We start from the raw sequence: 17,380 nt of genomic DNA, 5'->3' as shown, positions 1-17,380 counted from the left end.
AATGAATAATACATCATGTCTAGTCTTCTCACGTGGTTGCCTGTAGTTTAGAGGATCACAAATCAGTAGATACCTTCATGGCACATGCAGGCTTTCTATTATTATTCCTCAAGTGAATAAAATAAAAATCAGGCAAAATTCACTGTCTCCTGATGTGAAATGCACTAATTTCATGAAATTAATGTTGATTGATTAATAAAATTTTTCAAATTCCAGCTGTTGTGTGGTAAAAATAACAGCGATGACTATATTACTGGTATATAATGTAAAATTCAGTAATTACGTGGTTTAAAATAATGCTTTAGGGATAACTCATTAATGCAAATTTAGCATGTTTTGAATACACCATATTATTAATCCTTGCTAATTTTCTTGTCTTTCCAGTGCACTTCTATAATTATTTGATTTAAATTAGCAGTCAGCATCTACTGGCTACTGAATGAACGAGGATTGGCTAACAGTTTAGGATTCGAAAATCCAAGTTATAAAAAAAGAAAGGAGCTGCTTGAAGAACTGCATTTCACAAGAATGCTATGTATGTTTCAGCTCAAGCAGAACAAGAACAATTTAAATCAGATCACTGATAAAGACACTTGTGAAATTATGTGCAAAATATTGGACTAATGCTGTTATTAGTTTTGTAAATTGTTTAAGATACAAAAACAGACCAACTTTCTTTAAGATAAGTATTGTGCTTATGGGATTTTGATAATTATAACTGTGTATGCTATAGTGAGAACTGGCTATAGAATCTTGAGAGGATTATTAATTTAGCATAAGATAACAGTAACATGTTAGATACCGATACCAAAACAGAAGCAAGCCCAGCTCTTTGAAAAGTTTTCAGAAACCAAACCATTCATTGCACTTGCCTGATTTTCACTTGTTTTAACAGTTTAAAAACACAAGTATTGATTGTTGTTTAATGATTTAAAAGATCATCCTGTCACAAATATAAACTGGTTGTAGCATTCAAGCAAGATAATAAAAGAATCAGTTAAATATTTCTATGTCCTTTTTATTTTTTTTTAGTGAAAGTGCAATAATTGATTTTGATACACACTATTAACAAATAACAAAATATTTATTTTCTGTTCCACAGAAGCTAAATTTCTTTTATAATACAACATTTTACACATAGATACTGCATTCAAAAATTTTAATCACAGATCTCTTGTAGTTAGCAACATATAAAATGGAATGAAGTTCCATTCCTTGGTCTGCTTGTAGTAGCAGACAGCCAAATGAGACTAAGCTTGTTAATGTCCACTGGTGAATATATGCACGTTGTACAAGATGAGCATTTTTCTTGTGATGATCACAATATGAAATGGGAAGCACAGCATCAACTTGAACAAGTGCTTTAAGTGGAAGAAATTTACAACAGTTCAGATTTGGTAAGCTGTATTCAATGCAGCCAATCTTTGTTCTCATAGATAAATGCGTCGAAGATCTGCAGGTGATGTTATCATATTGCATTGTGGACACAGTTTCTTCACTCCCTAAATTTAGTAAACAAATAAATTAAGAAATTGGTCAAGGAAATTTACTTCATGTAGTGTAGTAAAATGTAATGAAAATAAAATTGTTCTCTATGAAAACTAAACAGTATTCACATGCATTGCTTTGTAAGAACCTAAAAATAACCTGCACATAATAGCTTTGTCCATTATACGCAGGTTACAAACTTTCTGGTATCAGGAAGCTTTGTCACTGATATTACTTAGCAGTGATATCAGCTCAAGTCTGAGTTCATGCTGGATTGTCCACCAGTAACACTATCCAGCTACTGGATCAAAATATACAACGTATCTTGCATAACTATTTCAGTTAGGTTTGACATACTGTGATAATTTGTGATAAGAAAAATATGTAAAAGAACAGCATTGCAATACTTCAAACCATGTGGTACAAATTCTGAGAAGTTGGTATTGCTACAGAGCAACATCAGATAGACTAGAAAGGAAGTGCAGTAATCCTTGCTGAGTCATTAAGCATATATGTGCTGTATTGCATAAAAATACTGCCTATGTATTTAAAAATAAAATCCTCCCTTATAGATATCACTTAAATGAAGTGGCCCCACTTCCTTTTTATCCAATTAGGCTGAAGTTCTTAAGGTAGCATAAAGTTTACAGGATATATTAACAGTATAAGATATAATCTTACTTGGAAAAATGACAAGTAGACCTCTAGGTGGTAGACTCTCCTGGTGACCTTTTATTGGAGGTGGGAAGGGGCATCACCATGTTTAGTCTCTAGAGTAGGATTTCCAGCCTTAGCTCTCTCTCTCTCCCTCCCTGCATGCAGTGCAAGTGAGGGCCTCCTAGTTTACTCTCCACACTGTAAATACTTAACCAGGGAGCCAGTGCATCATCCATTTGTGCTAAAAGCATGTTGTGAAATAGCAGTCAAGTTGTCAGACCTGTTGCAGGAGAGTAGATGACAACAAACTTGTTTAATTCTCCAAGAGGCTTCCTGATCAACTGATGAATAATCCTGCTGCTGCTTACTTTGCCAAGTTGTGCCTCGAGGGAGTCTGAGGACACACTTCAAAATCCAACAAACTATTATGAATTCATTGCCTTCTCCAACATCAATGATGTACACTACCACCTTACAGACATCCAAACCTGATATCATTCATCACTAAACCACAGTTGGTATCATCTGCATCATCTCACCTCAAACTTTTCTCACTACATCCTCCATGAGTCCTTTTGTAAGAAGGGAATGATTTGCACATGTCAATATCAGATATTCCATGTACCAGTCTGATTATCATTATCAGACTGGGAATCCCCTTTATGTGATAGACTTTGGCTCAGATTTATTTGCCTTCATCTGCTGCCTCTACCATTCTCCTAACTCTGATGACTTCACTGTTTATCTGAAGTCAATCACATACCATCTAATTACCAATATTGAGAAAATCTTTCTAGGTGATTTCACAATTTAGACTGGTTTCCATTTTCCAAGACAGATGAAGCTGGAAGAGAAGCTGAACTGTTTGCTGTCAGTAATGATTATACATATTATTCACTAGAATTCCTGCCAATTGGGGATTTCTACACCCTGTTTCCATGGTCTGATTATTGTTTCCACTCTAATCCTAGCACTTGCTCTAATCTAATCTAATAACAGAAATTGTCACTGCAATGAGTACTTTACTTCTCCCCCACACCCATTCCATTCAAACCCTTGACCAAATCATGGTTCTCCAACTATGGGTGGAGTTTTTAACTTGAGCCACTGGGCATATGCTGAATTTTTTTGGCTTGGAATGCTTTAGTACAAGTCAAAAATTCATATTCCCAATGGTTCAATTCAAAGACTCTACCCTCTTATTCAATTTATTCTACATAGCTCTATAATTCATCATCATAACACTAATTACAGGTATAGACCATATTGGCCTGTTCCAGTCTCATTATCCATCCAATATTCTTTTTTGAGGTCTGCCCTGCTCTATAACTCTTAACAAAAAATCCACAAATTGAAAAACTGACTGTACAAATGCACTAAGCTCACCTCCAGTTCAAATAGAGCTTTCTGATCCTTTGCCTAAAGAAAAGGCAGATGTCTTGACATCAGTTTTTTTTATTCCAACTCCTGTATAAACAACAAATTTCCCATTATTCCATGATATGCTTCCTTTGATATTTTGGCAGATTGATATTAAAAAAAAAAAAAAAAAAAAAAAAAATACTCAGTAACCTTGATACCAGTGTCTCCTTGTCTTAATGGCCACTCTTATTGTACTATCTCTTCAAGCTATGATACTCATCTGCTATCTATCCTACAGCCTGGAAGCACTATTGCAAGCTTTCGTCCAGCCATTTTCTTCCCAAAAAAAGTCAACAATTGAACTATCGCCCTAACTTCAATACTCACAAAAATAATGGAAAACACCATTAATAAATACCAACTGCTTCACTTCACAAAGACTTGTCAATTAGTAATCACCTATGTGGATTCTGTCATTCTTGTTCCAGAGCAGATCTCCCAGCCAACCTCACCCACCTTTGGACACAGATGTCTTTTCTGATGTACCCTGAATATAAGAAATGGGAATGGTTTTGCTGTGATCTAGTGTGTAGGTTGCAGGAAAGGGGGGGGGAGATAGAGAGAGAGAGAATGCCTGAAATATTTTATCTATTTTGTAAGTTTATTGCCATTGGCTAAAACATGTCAGAAGGTTTAGTTTCAAGAGCCATCTCATTTGAACAAGTAGCCCTGACTCAGTGTGTAATTGAGGATGCCATACTGTTGGAATGTATTATGTGATTGCTTATATAAATTCCTTCCTTTATGTATGGATTTTCTATAAATAAAAAATATTTCTATACTTCTATAACAGGGAACTGTTTGAAATCATAAAAACATGAACGATAATACTGGTGGATTGGTGAAGGCACTTTTTTTTGTTTTTTTAAACAGCAGCTTTCACATGAGAAGTAAAACCTATGTCACATGACTGCCACATATGGGATTGAGAAAGGAGGCTGTTAACACCTGATTATTAATATTCTTTTGAATATTAATAATCAAAAGAATATTATCAAAGGTGGTGGAGAAAATGAATTTGTAGCTGGATTGTAAATGGATGTTAGGCAACTTGCTGCTTGTATTATTATAGGTGCTTACCAGAAAGTGGAAGAATGGTGGATGGCTCAAAAATACCTACATTCATTGAATTAACTACAATAGAAACAGTGGTTGGAGTGGGTCTGTGAGAGAGGGATCATTGATCAAAAAAGAAAGCTCAGCGAGTTTGGACTTGTATAGATGGCTGTTGTTGTTAACATATCTAAAGCAAATGTCAACCAGTACAAATGATAATTCCCTACTGAATTAGGATTGATCACAGCTGCTCAAAAATATTTAAAATGCCTCTCCACACAGATGAGATTTTTGAATGAAGCCTTTCAGGCAAATAATCTGTGGTAAAATTAATCAGCTATTGATATAACCGAATAAATGTTACATCACCTTTAAAATAATATTCAGTTCTTAGTTGTCAAGAAATTTATTTTTTATTTAACTAAAGAAATTTGAAATAAAATGTGTATATATATATAAAATACAATAGTTAATTTAAAATCTTACCAGTGTCCTCAGCCAACACTCTTCACAATGTACATGCCAGCAACTAACAGATACCAGTGGCTTTGTATATGGTTCCTAAAAAGTAAAAATTAAGTAAATTTTATCAATTTTACAAAAATGTTATTAGATAGCTTTTTCATTTAATGCATTTAAATAAATGTCTGAGAATAAGAAACTTGTTTATGCCAAAGCTATATAAATTATTATATAGCTTTAATTTTTTAAAGCTAAAATAAAAATAAAATTAAAATGCCAATTAAGAATTACTGCTAAAGTAATATTAGATTAAATGCACTTTGTATTAAAACAGAACATTGTAATTATGACTTCAAAAAAATGCAGGGTTTATGAATGTCAGAAACAGTTTGTACCCCCCACCCTTCACTATCAGCATAAAGAGATAGTTGAGATAAACCACTTAACTTTTAAATCACCTTATGATGCAAATCATCACTGTAGCTGTACTGATTATCAATAGCCTTATGATCAATACAGCTACAATAAAAACATGAAGATTGTTCTACTTTGTCCAGCAAAATGCTTGCAGGCAAAGACAGAGAGGAGATGGGTAGCACCTGTTCTTAATCACCTACTATTTAGATGAAGGGAAACATTACCAAATGTCATGACCAATTGGTCATTGCCCAGATAAACAAGGACTGAGTCTTCTTTTGGAGACACCAGGAGAGATCATGAAAAATGTGCTACTGATAACAATGACCTTTCCATAGAAAAAAAATAAAAAATCAGCTAACACCTTTTATTCCCTTATAAGGAGTAGGCAAGGCCATTTTAGCCCTATCTAACTTTTGGAGATTGAGTGGGCAGTTCAATATCCACTGCTAGCAATCAGAGATAGCTGGTCCAAAGCTATCACTAATTAAGCAGCATGCAGTGAAGAGATGGTTAACAAGTGCTGCCATCTTGTGGTACCTACCCTAAAACTTTTTTTTTTTTTTTTCAATGTCTGAAAATAGTGTGGGTTCTACAGTAGATTTTTCTTGAGTTTACGGGATGAAAAAACCCACTTGCCTGCATTCCTCTCACTTCACGTATGACTAATCAATGTGTGCTTCAATGGCAATGCTCACCCTATCTGATTTACAGTCATAGTATAAATGTCTTGAAAACTATTCATAAAATTAATAACTGCACAAGAATTATTTCTTCATGCATTTCCTGGGTATGTGGTGCACACACCCTGAATATATGCTCCTGGTAAAAACTTTAATTCAGGAATGGGTGGACAGAAATAAGACTTCATGGGAAGAACCAAATGTGAAAGTATAGTATTTTTAAGGAAGACAGAGGGCAAGAGGAGCATTATTAACAATAGCAGTATTTCCTTTCCATACATAAAAATATTTAAATGGGCATTTCATCTGAAAAACAAATTTATGACTAGAACATATATCAGCTCAAGATTCTACAACAACCAGCATACTATAAATGGTCCATCATTGGTATATGTGAGGCAAGATGGAAAAAGTTCCATGTTTGGTCTCTAAAGTAGGGTTTCTGGGACTGTAAAAATAAAATTTAAAAATATATAAAAATTGATGAAAATAGAAAAAAAAACCCTAGCACACCCATGGTATAAAAAGGTACTATAGGTTTGCAAATAATTTGCCATGTGGTAACATTAAAAAGAAAAATATATATTAGGCACAGTATCATACTTTTGAAACCTGTGAACAGTAGACTTATAATAATAAAGAGTAAACCACTAAATATATCTGTTATATAAGTATATGCACCAATAACCTCATATGATGGTCAGGAAATGGATCTCATTTCTGACCAACTCAATAACCAGATCTGTGAAACACTGAAAGAAACACTTTCTAATAGTACAAAGGAATTAGAACGTAAAAATCAGAATAGATATATTAGGAAGGAATGTTGTCTCCTTTGTTGATCATTTTGGATTAGGTGAAACAAATGATAGTATGAAACTAATAGGATTTGTTTTGTGAATGATCTCACTATAATCACAAAAATGGACCTGATAAAACGTAATTAATTATACGGGTTTTATATTTAATTTTTATAAGAATATCAACTAAAGAACTAAATATTTCCCATATGCTGATGTTGGAAGTGACTATAATTTAGTCATAGCAACATCAAATTCTTGACATGTACCCTCAAGGTGTGTACAAGATATTATGATAGTACTACATGAACTTACATCATTACTAACTTTCTATCAACAATTTTCCTCCAAATCAATCTGTTATCTGTCAAGACTAACATTAGCAGATTTTATATTTCTGTCTTCTAAGTCACTTTTTACTGTATGAATCCACCTATATCTTAGTCTTCCTCTGGGTCTTTTTCCTGCCAACCTGACAGAGAACACTTGTTTCACTAATCTTTCCTCTCCCATTCAGTTTAAGTGACCATACCACCTGAGATTAGCTCTGCTAACACATTCTTGGATGCTAACAATGTCAAGTTCTTCCTAATATCCTCGTTTTTAATATGATATTGCATTCATGCCATCTGTTCATGCCCCTAATTTTTCTCAGGACTCTCATATCTGTGGTCTCTAGTCTTTGATCAAGAGTTTTACTTCTGACCCAGCTCTCAGATCAATAAGTTAAAATTAGTTTGAACACTGCCTTTGAAATCTGTCTTGTATAAAGTTAATTTAGTGTTTTCACTAATTTCTCTCTTATTCCATATAAATTCATTCAGCTGACTTCCTACCATACTGGCTTTTTTGATTCTGTTGTCCATTTAAATATTTAATTTAATGTCTTCACTAAAAATTGTGCCTAAGGAGCTGAAATGTTTCACTTGTTCTATAGGTTCTCCATTCATGATGCAGTTGATATTTCTAAGCTTCTGCCTATTTTCACTGGCATTATCTTGTTATTGCTGATTATCACACCAAAATTATTACAACAGTTATTCAATTTAATCAGGGATCTTGCAGACTTATACTTTTAAATAAATCCAGTACATCTGCATAAAGTAAAGAGCTGAGATTACCATCTCCAATTTTGATATAAGGTTTAATACCACTTTCCTCAATAATGTGATCCATATGGATAACGAATAACAGAGGGGATAATGTACATTCTTGTCTGACATTAGATTTAATATCAAACCATCTTCCTGTACTCTCTTCAATTCTAACTGCTGATTTACAACTCAAAGACTAAGTTCGTTTGATATAATGACCTACTGACACAACATAACTGTAGTGTTTTGAATAGCTTCTCTCTTAGCACCTTGTCATATGCCTTTTCGAGATTTACTAAACTTAAATACAGATCTTTGTTATATTCCCATGATTTCTCAACTATTTGTTGAGAAGTGAAAATCTGATCCTAATAGCCTCTATCTGGCCTGAATCCAGTTTGTTCTTCATCAAGCTTCCCTTCCACAATCCTTCTCAACCATTTCTCAAGTACAGTTGCATAAATCTTACCAGGAACACTCAGTAGGGAAATACCTCTGTAATTCTCAGATTGTTTTATTTCCCTTTTTGTATATGGGTACTATGAGAACTCTGTTCCAATCATCAAATTTGTCCCTCTGTCCAGGTCTTCTGAACTATGCAGTGCATCTACTGTAAGACTTCTATACCTCCATACTTGAGCACTTCTGGTCAAATATCATCTACTCCTGCTGCCTTTCCACATTTCAGGTTTTGATGGCATTTTCTACTTCAAGTATGGATATGTATTCCCAACTGCACATCTGTTGAGTGTTTATCACTGTGCTTCACTGCTTGTTTCATTTAGCAATTTTTCGAAGTAATTACTCCATATATCAAATATATCCTTTTCTCTAGTTTTCATGTCACCTTTATCATCTCTAATTCCTTTTACTGCACTTTCCTCCATTTCTGAGCTTTTACACAGCCTCTAGAATATTTTGCCACCTTCCTGATATTTATTTTCTACGTTCATTCAATCAGTGTTCTCTTCAGGGGTTGCCACTGGAACTGCAGTGTTTGGTTCCTGTTCTCAAACTCTTTCATTTTTTCTTCAATAATCTTTGTGTATTCTAGTCTACAGTTCACATCTGAGAGCTGCTCAACTTGTAATTACTTTAAAACTTTCTTACATGTTCTTTTCAATATGAAATTTTATACTACTCAAACTAAATGGTGATCACTTCCAATTTTAAATCCTCTGTACACTCTAGTGTCCTACACGAGGGAGAAAACATCACTATCAACAATAATAGTCAGCGAGACTTTTCTTATTCCTTGCTTCTTCTCTCCATGTGAATTTGTGCACATTTTTATGTTGGAATATTGTGTTAATAATAACCAGTCCATGTCCCGAGCAGAAATCCAACAGTTATTTCCCATTATTATTAGCTTTGCTCTTTTCTCCAAATTTTCCCAAAACATTGTTGTGTCCCATTTTACAGTTTTTATTCTATTTTATAATTTCCTCTTATCTATGTTCTTCTATTTCCTAAGCACGAGATATCACCAAAATATTTTCTAATATCTAAATTATTTCTCCCCTTAGTACCCCTAATATTTGTATTTATACTGCACCTTTTGGGATATTTAGTTTAATATATTATACACAAAAACAAGGAGAAAGAACTCAAATATGTCTGAAAGTGAAACAATGTTGCAGTCATGACACTTTATCTCGTTTCTTAACATTAATTTCCCGTATGATTAGGTTCGTATTTTTCAAGTGGTGCATTGGACAGCAATTTCAGACAACTCTTATCATTGAACAAAGGTTTATTAAATTCCTTAACATGGTACAATTCAATTTATGTGATTACTCAATTTAATGCTAAACTAAATACTCACAAACTAACATTAGCTTATTACAAGTAATTAGGCTATGATCTTATAATGAGTATTACGATCATGCCGCCATAACAATTCAACACATAAATTCATTTGACATGGACAAATAAGATTAATTTACACTATTCAACTATTTTAACTTAAGTAGATTAACTAAACCGTTTACAGCTCTAACACATAACTAGTATTACGATCATGCCGCCATACACATTCAACCTGTAAATTCATTTGACATGGACAAATAAGATTAATTCACACTATTCAACTATTCAAACTTAAGTAGGTTAACTGAACCATTTACTGCACTAACACATAACTAGGACATTTTAACTTTCCAATACATTACAATAGACATGCAAAATTCTCAGGACACTTAATTCTTCACATAACATTAACACTAGCCAGCTTACTTTTAATATATTATGTCAGATACTAAAGTCCTAGTATAAATTTTCCTTGGTCACTTCAACAGTTCCGTATTAGAATAATGATACTTATCACAGACAAATTTTAGTTAACATTAGATATATTTTACAGTACCTTTCTTTCTTGGGATTTTCATATGGGCCTTTACCTTCTTCTGATTGAACTATCTTGGTGTGACCTCTTCGATAATCTGCTTCTCCTACGTTCCTTTTGGAATTGAATTAGGCTTACGCTGGCTTATCCTTTTCGTAACTCTGAACCACACTTTGAATCATCTATATATCGGCTGTGCAACTCGCCACGTGGACATCTATTTCTTTACAGCTCTCCCTTTTTCGTAGTTGTCACTGAAGTTGAAACACAAAGAATATGTTTCCTTTTCTTTGACTCTGACATTCTTCGCTTCCTACATAGGAAATACGGAATCGAAATTCCGCTCACTTTCGTTTCCATGTTGTGACATGGAGATATAACCCCTATCTCGCCACTCAGAAAAACACCGTGAAATCCCTACGAAAGAGCTCGCAAAGGACTCTCCTGGAACAGAATCAAAACCAAAAAATCCCCGTGTGTGTGTGTGGGGGGGGGGTTCCCAACCCTTTTATACTTGTTCTCCTAACGGCACTTTTTCTAACTTCTATTCTCCGCCCCCTACTTGTTTTTACTTCACTGACCAATTAGGGTGGCGTTTTTCTGCCAAACGTCATTTGATCGGCGAGCCCGTAACGATGTCTCAATCCAGGAATCGGCCCTGAGTGATAGTTTGTTGTTTTCCTTTGCTAGCCTCTAATTTAATCCCCTTTCCAAAAAATTTCTATGAATTTACTTATTAACTTAATCTCTAGCCTCTCACATACCATTTCTTATGACTAATCCCTTTCTGTCTTATTTATTTGACTTTTCTCATTTAAATCATATCACAATACTAATATATTCTTTCTTTTGTTAGTTAGTTTAACAAAACCTTTACATTATATATATTTTATTGGATGCAAGAATCTTTCTTTTAATTAATTCAACTATTATCTTTTTATGCAGGGTTTTTAATTTATTTTATTTATTCTTCATGTTACACCATGATAGCCGAGAATTCTATAATCTCAAGATATCAGGTGTAACAACATTTTTGTATGTCTGACAGTCATTTCCCACTCTGCTATTTAGATCCTCAACAAGGAACAACTTTTCAATTTTTATTGTCGGTTGCTTTCTCTAAAGCTTCAAAAAATTCCTGCACTCTACCTTAGCAGAATCTTTTGTGGGACCATGGGCACAAATAAGTCTCATTGTCCAGTTCCCCATTCTGATATTTGCCCACATCACTCTACTTGATATTGCCTGCCATTTAAGATGATTAGCCTCTTATTTTGTGTTGAATAATACTATGGCTACTTCTTTTCCCTGATTGTTATTGCCTGAGTATAACATTTTGTATTTATTGCTTAGAAAGATCTTGCCAGTTTTTGTCTTTTTTGTTTCAGTCACTTATCCAATTCCTCAGCCAGCTCCATTTCTTTACCATTCTTTGCCATTCATCACCAGAGTTCAAGATTGGTGATGTTGAGTTGGGATGTGTTTCAGGATTTGTTCTAGTAGCTGACTTTTTGCTTCACCCTGGTTCCCTGGTGAAAACAAGGATCCCCAGCTGGCATGAAATTCTGTCATGTTGTACCATCATTTTATTTGTGGTTTAAGCCAATAAGAATACAATTTGGTGGCTAAATCCAAAATTGCCAGCCCATTCTCGTTCAGTATCCAGGTAGATGCCTAACAGGGTGCACCATGAGAAGGTGAAGATTGGACATTAGGTCAGAAACCCTGGTCAGTTCTCTGCATTTCTTTAAAGGCTATGGGGTCTCCTCTCAGTTATATAGCTTTGACCCTTAAGTATCCCCTTTGGCAAGACTATGGGGAAACAAATATCATGAAAATCACAAAGTATTCTAGCAGATATTGATGATGCTTTGAAATGGAGGAAAGAATATTTCAGAAGTGATCAGAGATGATAAAGTTGATAGAAAAACAGATATTCTGGATGTCTGGAATATTTACTTTGAAAGATTATTAAATTAGATAAGCAGTGTTAGAAATGTGATGGGAAATTCAAGAGGAATGCAATCAGGAGGTCATATCAATCCTTGAGGTAGAAAAGGCTATTAGTAAATGTAGAAAGGCAGCTGAAGCAGATGATATATTTCAGCCATAAAGACAGGAATACAGAAGTATAACAGTTATATAACTTTTTTTTTTGTCAGCAAATATATATTTGCTGAACAAGTTGTACACTAATTTGAGGGAAAATTGACAGGAGTTAATAATAATGTAAACTTAATCATGCAGTATAAAGTATTCTGTAAATTCTTTGAGGGTATATATACGAGGGGGGGGGAGGGTCTGGAAAGTTCTGATAAACACCTGGAACAAAAATGATATTAAAGTAACTGATATAACTACAAGAAAGAACATACTAGTAGCATCTTGACCCAGAGCAGATAAAAATGTGGGCATAATTTCCTAAAATACAAGATATAATCAGTATCTTGGAAAATTTAGACCATGCAAGGTTTTCAATATGAAAAACGAGGAATGGAGCATACTGTTTTTAAATATATTAATAGCATAAATATGAGTGTCTCTGAAGAAAGGAAGCCATTTGCCATAACATGTAGTAATAGAAAAGTTAAAAAAGGAACCTGGTAATCCATTTGCAAATCACATGTGGTAGATCATAAGATAGCAAACCTGATTAAATTTTCTGAACATTTCCAAAATGTGGATGAAGTCGGCCAGGAGATTTTCTGTGGACTGAGAGTAGCAGAATACATTTTGATGAATTGTCTCCAGATGGTGAATTTTGTTGACTCTCTCCATTAGAAATCTTTTCCACATACCTTCGATAAGATGTAATGGAGCAATAATTTGAGAGTTATTCACCCCCCCCCCCTTTTTTTTTCTTCTTGTTTTGGAATGGAAGGATAAGCGGCTTGCTTTTCATGCTTGAGGATAGCTGTCTGATAGATGAAAGCTAGTATGAAAAATTGTATAGCAGACACCAGATGGAATTAATTCTAGAGTACAAGTTTTAAGCATAATTGGAATGGTTCCAATGGTACAGAGCCCAATACTATCAGGACCAATAACGACCTATCAAAACTTAATTCTTTGACTTTTCTTCTTTGCATTCTAACACATCAACTAACATCTTTAATCTTCATACTCTTAAAACAATTTTTTCATCCGCTCATCATTCTTTTGTCATGGAATCAGATGATATTTTCTGGATAGTGGCAAGCATTTTTAGAGAGATTTCTAATATATCATTCCAAATATAAAAAAGAGTATTGTTAGGATATGGAATATAAATACAGTTAGCAGTTTACAATTGCAAGCGAGAACTACAGGACACCAACTGTGCGTGTGTATTTTTTTAAATTTATTTTTATTTTTTTTGCAGTTATGGATGTGAAGTGTAGCATGAAATGTTGGAGATGTAAATCAGCGCAAAAAGAGAATTCTGATCTTGACTGGATATCTGAGTATTATCAATTATACGAAGAAATGAAGTGTGGTATCTTCTTTGATAAGATAAGAGTAATTTGGTAACACTGATGTCTGCAAGGCTGTCCATCCTTACTTTAATAGACTGTTTATAGATCTTTAAGCTTAGAATGTTTGAGCATTACAAAGGTTTTTCAAGTGAACAAAGGGAATTGAGTGTACTATATTCAGCATAACTAGAGACAGGATTTGAGATCAATGAGAAGATAATTTAACTATAGTGGAAAAAATACAGAGCCTTGGGATACTCAAACATTGGTGGGGAGTCTGAAGAAAGGAAACCATCCACCATGAGGTTTAGTGAACAACCAGAGAGGAAATTAGCGACCCAACAGCAAAACGTAGAAGCCAGACCATGAGATAGTGGCATGGTAAGTATGCTTTTCAGCCAGCTTCAATCAAACAATCAACATCACATTCCTGATATGTACACCCACAGAATTAGAAACTTTTATTTTACGTATAGACATGTGACTGCCAATACTAATCCTCTTCAATTCCGTGCATATAGTTTGGTGAGATATGGGTTGGGAATAGTAGTCATTAAATGCTCCAGACAACTGCTGCACATAGGAAGTTCTGTTTGTCTGTATAAGCCTTCTCAAGTAGCTGTGATCTTGTTCCTAACAGACTGTCTTAGGACCACACTTATGCCTCTTAGACAAGCAATGTTGGTTATTTATCTGCTGCTATCTCTGCATTAGACCAGCTAACTCACCTTCACTTGAAAAAAAAACTCACATCAGAATTCCTCACAACATTATAACTAAACTCCCTTTTCCAACTGAAGGGCACATCCTGTTGTACTTCAAACTGCACTATGGAAACATTTAATCCTACCCATTATGAGATGTGTTATTCACTCCGTTATCAACTGAAGTAGAAACAAAAGAAAAAAAATCTCACTCAGTAGTCAGTCTTTTTAGTCTGCTCTCTCTCTATGTTCACTGGGCATCCATCTACAGATGCCGTATGGTCACTCCGATGCTCGATGATGTTCCACACCAGGCCTCGCCATGTAGTCCTGTTGTTTGCTTTTCTGGCAGCCTCAACTCTCTGAAGATCAGTCACTCCACACATGCCATCCATCCATCTATTGATGGCCTACCCCTGCCTCTTTTTCCAGGAATTTTACCTTCTATTACTGTTCTGAGAAGTCCTCCTTCCATCCTTTTTATGTGTCCAAAATATTTTAACTTTCTTCTGTCAATATCCTTAAGGAGCCTTAAAGTTCTACTAATCTTTTCTAACACCCATTCATTTGTATGCCTTTCAGTATATGATATCCTCAACAGCCTTCTGTAACACCACATCTCAAAAGCAGATGTCCGTTTCTTATCTGACTTCTTTAGGTTCCAAGTCTTGCATCCATAAGTCGCTGTTGGAAAAACAACTGCATCTAAAATCCTCAACTTTGTTCCCATGGCTATCTCCATGTATCTATCCATCTGTCCAGATTTTAGACAGGTCTCTGACTGTTGTTTTAGCCATTCCTAACCTTTTTCTGACATCTTCTGAACAGCAATTTTTCACATTAATAATGGATCCCAGGTACTCAAACTTGCTGACTTCCTCAATTCTTTCTCCATTAAGATACACTTGTTTCTCAAGAGCTTCTCTGTTTGTTTTTCCTTCGAGAACCATGATCTTTGTCTTGCTAGAATTGAGTTGAAGTCCTCTGTTATTACTGATCTTGTTAACTTTGTGAAGAATTAGTCCTAGTTCTTCCATGTCATTACAAAGGAGTACTGTATCATCAGCATACCTCAGATTACTGATCAATCTACCTCCTATCGTAATTCCTGTCCTGAGCTCATCCAATGCCTCACGCATGATGTCCTCTGCATATATACTAAACAAGTGAGGAGAAAGTAAACATCCTTGTCTAACTCCTTTTCCAACTTGAAGCCAGTCAATCAATCAATCTATTAATCAATAAATTAGTCTGCTTTGCCATTCTAAATATAACCTCTGACTGCAATTTAATAATTTAAATTGTCAGTAAGTTCTTTTTCTGAGGATTATTTACTGAAACTTGTTTTGTACAGCAGAACTCGAAAATGGTATAAATGATTTTGCACAGAAGTTAAAACATACAATGGTATCCATTGTCATAAAATGCACTATCAAAACATGTTCCTTCCTTCCTTTTAATGTTATAGGTGATCAGCATTCATTTTGATAAAAAATTTTATGGTGACTATTACTGTGTTAAGAGTAATAACTTTCTTCAAGCTGGGTATGGGAATGAGTGGGCTAAAAAAATTTGTACACTGATAGGGTAAAGTAGATTCCAGTGTTTTATGTAGTAAAATTTGCCAATGTTTTTAATATTGTAGAGTATAATAACATTTATTCTGAATTAAGGATTAGAGCAGTTTAAAGAGTACAGCCTTTTCCTTTCTTACCATACATATTAGGCACTTCATTCTATCATCTGATCTATGCATTTCTTCTAAATCTTTTATCTTTTCTTTTAGTGATGAAATGACTTCAGTTTCTCTGAAACAACACAAAATTTAATTTGTTTTATGCAGACAGCTATAGCTTGTTAAACTGTTTCCAGAGAAACAAGCTTTCACATTGTCTGAAAGAATATTTACTTAAATCACATGACAATTTTCACTTTTGCAACACTCCTAAAAAAATACTCTATTCTGAAATATCTGCATATACATGTAAATATAATATATTTATTAAAGTAACAAGATTTATATAGTAAAGAAAATTTACAGGGCAAAGTTTACATACACACCTTAAAACTTTCATTAAAAGATTTATATACTGTTAAGTGCTACATTTTTGTCAGTGAATGGATGTTGCAATAAGTTTTGAATGCAACTGTTACTGTGGGCAAAGAAATCTTGATTTTTTAGCGATACTTGTGCCATAAACGTAGGACACAATAGCATGTGAACACAAGGATAAGGATGAATAAAGTATTAAACTTTAATAGCCAGATATTTCAAACTGAAAATTACAGGTCTTCATCAGCGACATAAAGCTAGCTGAGTACAAGGCAGATGAACAATGGATTATTTAAAACAGAGCTGTATGATGGTATAATTAGAACAACAGAAAAAGCATTACATTAGTTTAAAAAATAATTAATGTCAGATTTGAATGAGACTTTTGTATATTTTCAGTAAGGAAAGGCAGTCATTCCGATTCAGACAATGGAGTAAGGCATTGCTGTTCTCTTTAAACAAAGATTTGAACTTGTGGTGGAATCAATGGAGTAATCATGCTTCAGACCAAAGGATATTGTGGTCAGTATCAATTCTGTGTTGTGCTAGGCCAGATTTCTTATTACAATTTAGTTGTAATCTTTTCACCACAGAACACCCAGTTTGTCTGAAGTAAGAAAGGTGATAGTCACAAGGAAGTTGGTAGACATCAGGAAGAGAAAGAGGAGATTATTTATCTTTAGAAGATGGGAACCAAGAGGAGAGCACGTTGAAAGATACAAATAAAGCCACTAGATTGTTTTAA

At 34.3% G+C, this 17,380-nt stretch overlaps 1 protein-coding gene and 1 long non-coding RNA gene across 4 annotated transcripts in view; one reads left to right on the top strand and one right to left on the bottom strand.

Annotated features, from left to right (window-relative positions):
• The window catches only part of LOC150098623 (uncharacterized), a 42,963-nt gene extending 41,955 nt beyond the window's left edge, over positions 1 to 1,008 (top strand). The window contains exon 2 of the long non-coding RNA XR_016549511.1: positions 385 to 1,008. This is a non-coding gene — a long non-coding RNA (uncharacterized LOC150098623). The remainder of the gene's footprint in view (positions 1 to 384) is intronic.
• A 57-nt stretch (positions 1,009 to 1,065) lies between these two features.
• LOC150098622 (E3 ubiquitin-protein ligase Rnf220-like) overlaps positions 1,066 to 17,380 on the bottom strand; it is a 163,884-nt gene continuing 147,569 nt past the window's right edge. For all 3 annotated transcript variants that reach the window (XM_090405192.1, XM_090405193.1, XM_090405191.1), the window contains exons 13-15: positions 16,297 to 16,390; positions 5,110 to 5,184; positions 1,066 to 1,502 (exon numbers count right to left, since the gene is read on the bottom strand). In XM_090405192.1, coding sequence (XP_090261318.1) covers positions 1,431 to 1,502; positions 5,110 to 5,184; positions 16,297 to 16,390 — 241 coding nt within the window. In that variant the 3' untranslated portion in view covers positions 1,066 to 1,430. The remainder of the gene's footprint in view (positions 1,503 to 5,109; positions 5,185 to 16,296; positions 16,391 to 17,380) is intronic.

Source organism: Typopeltis vanoorti, chromosome 15 (assembly GCF_054136105.1).
Source record: "Typopeltis vanoorti isolate ZY-2024b chromosome 15, IOZ_Tvanoo_1.0, whole genome shotgun sequence".
NCBI lineage: Eukaryota > Metazoa > Arthropoda > Arachnida > Uropygi > Thelyphonidae > Typopeltis > Typopeltis vanoorti.
Note: the sequence above shows the minus strand (reverse complement) of the source record. Positions and strands in the feature narration are given on the sequence as shown.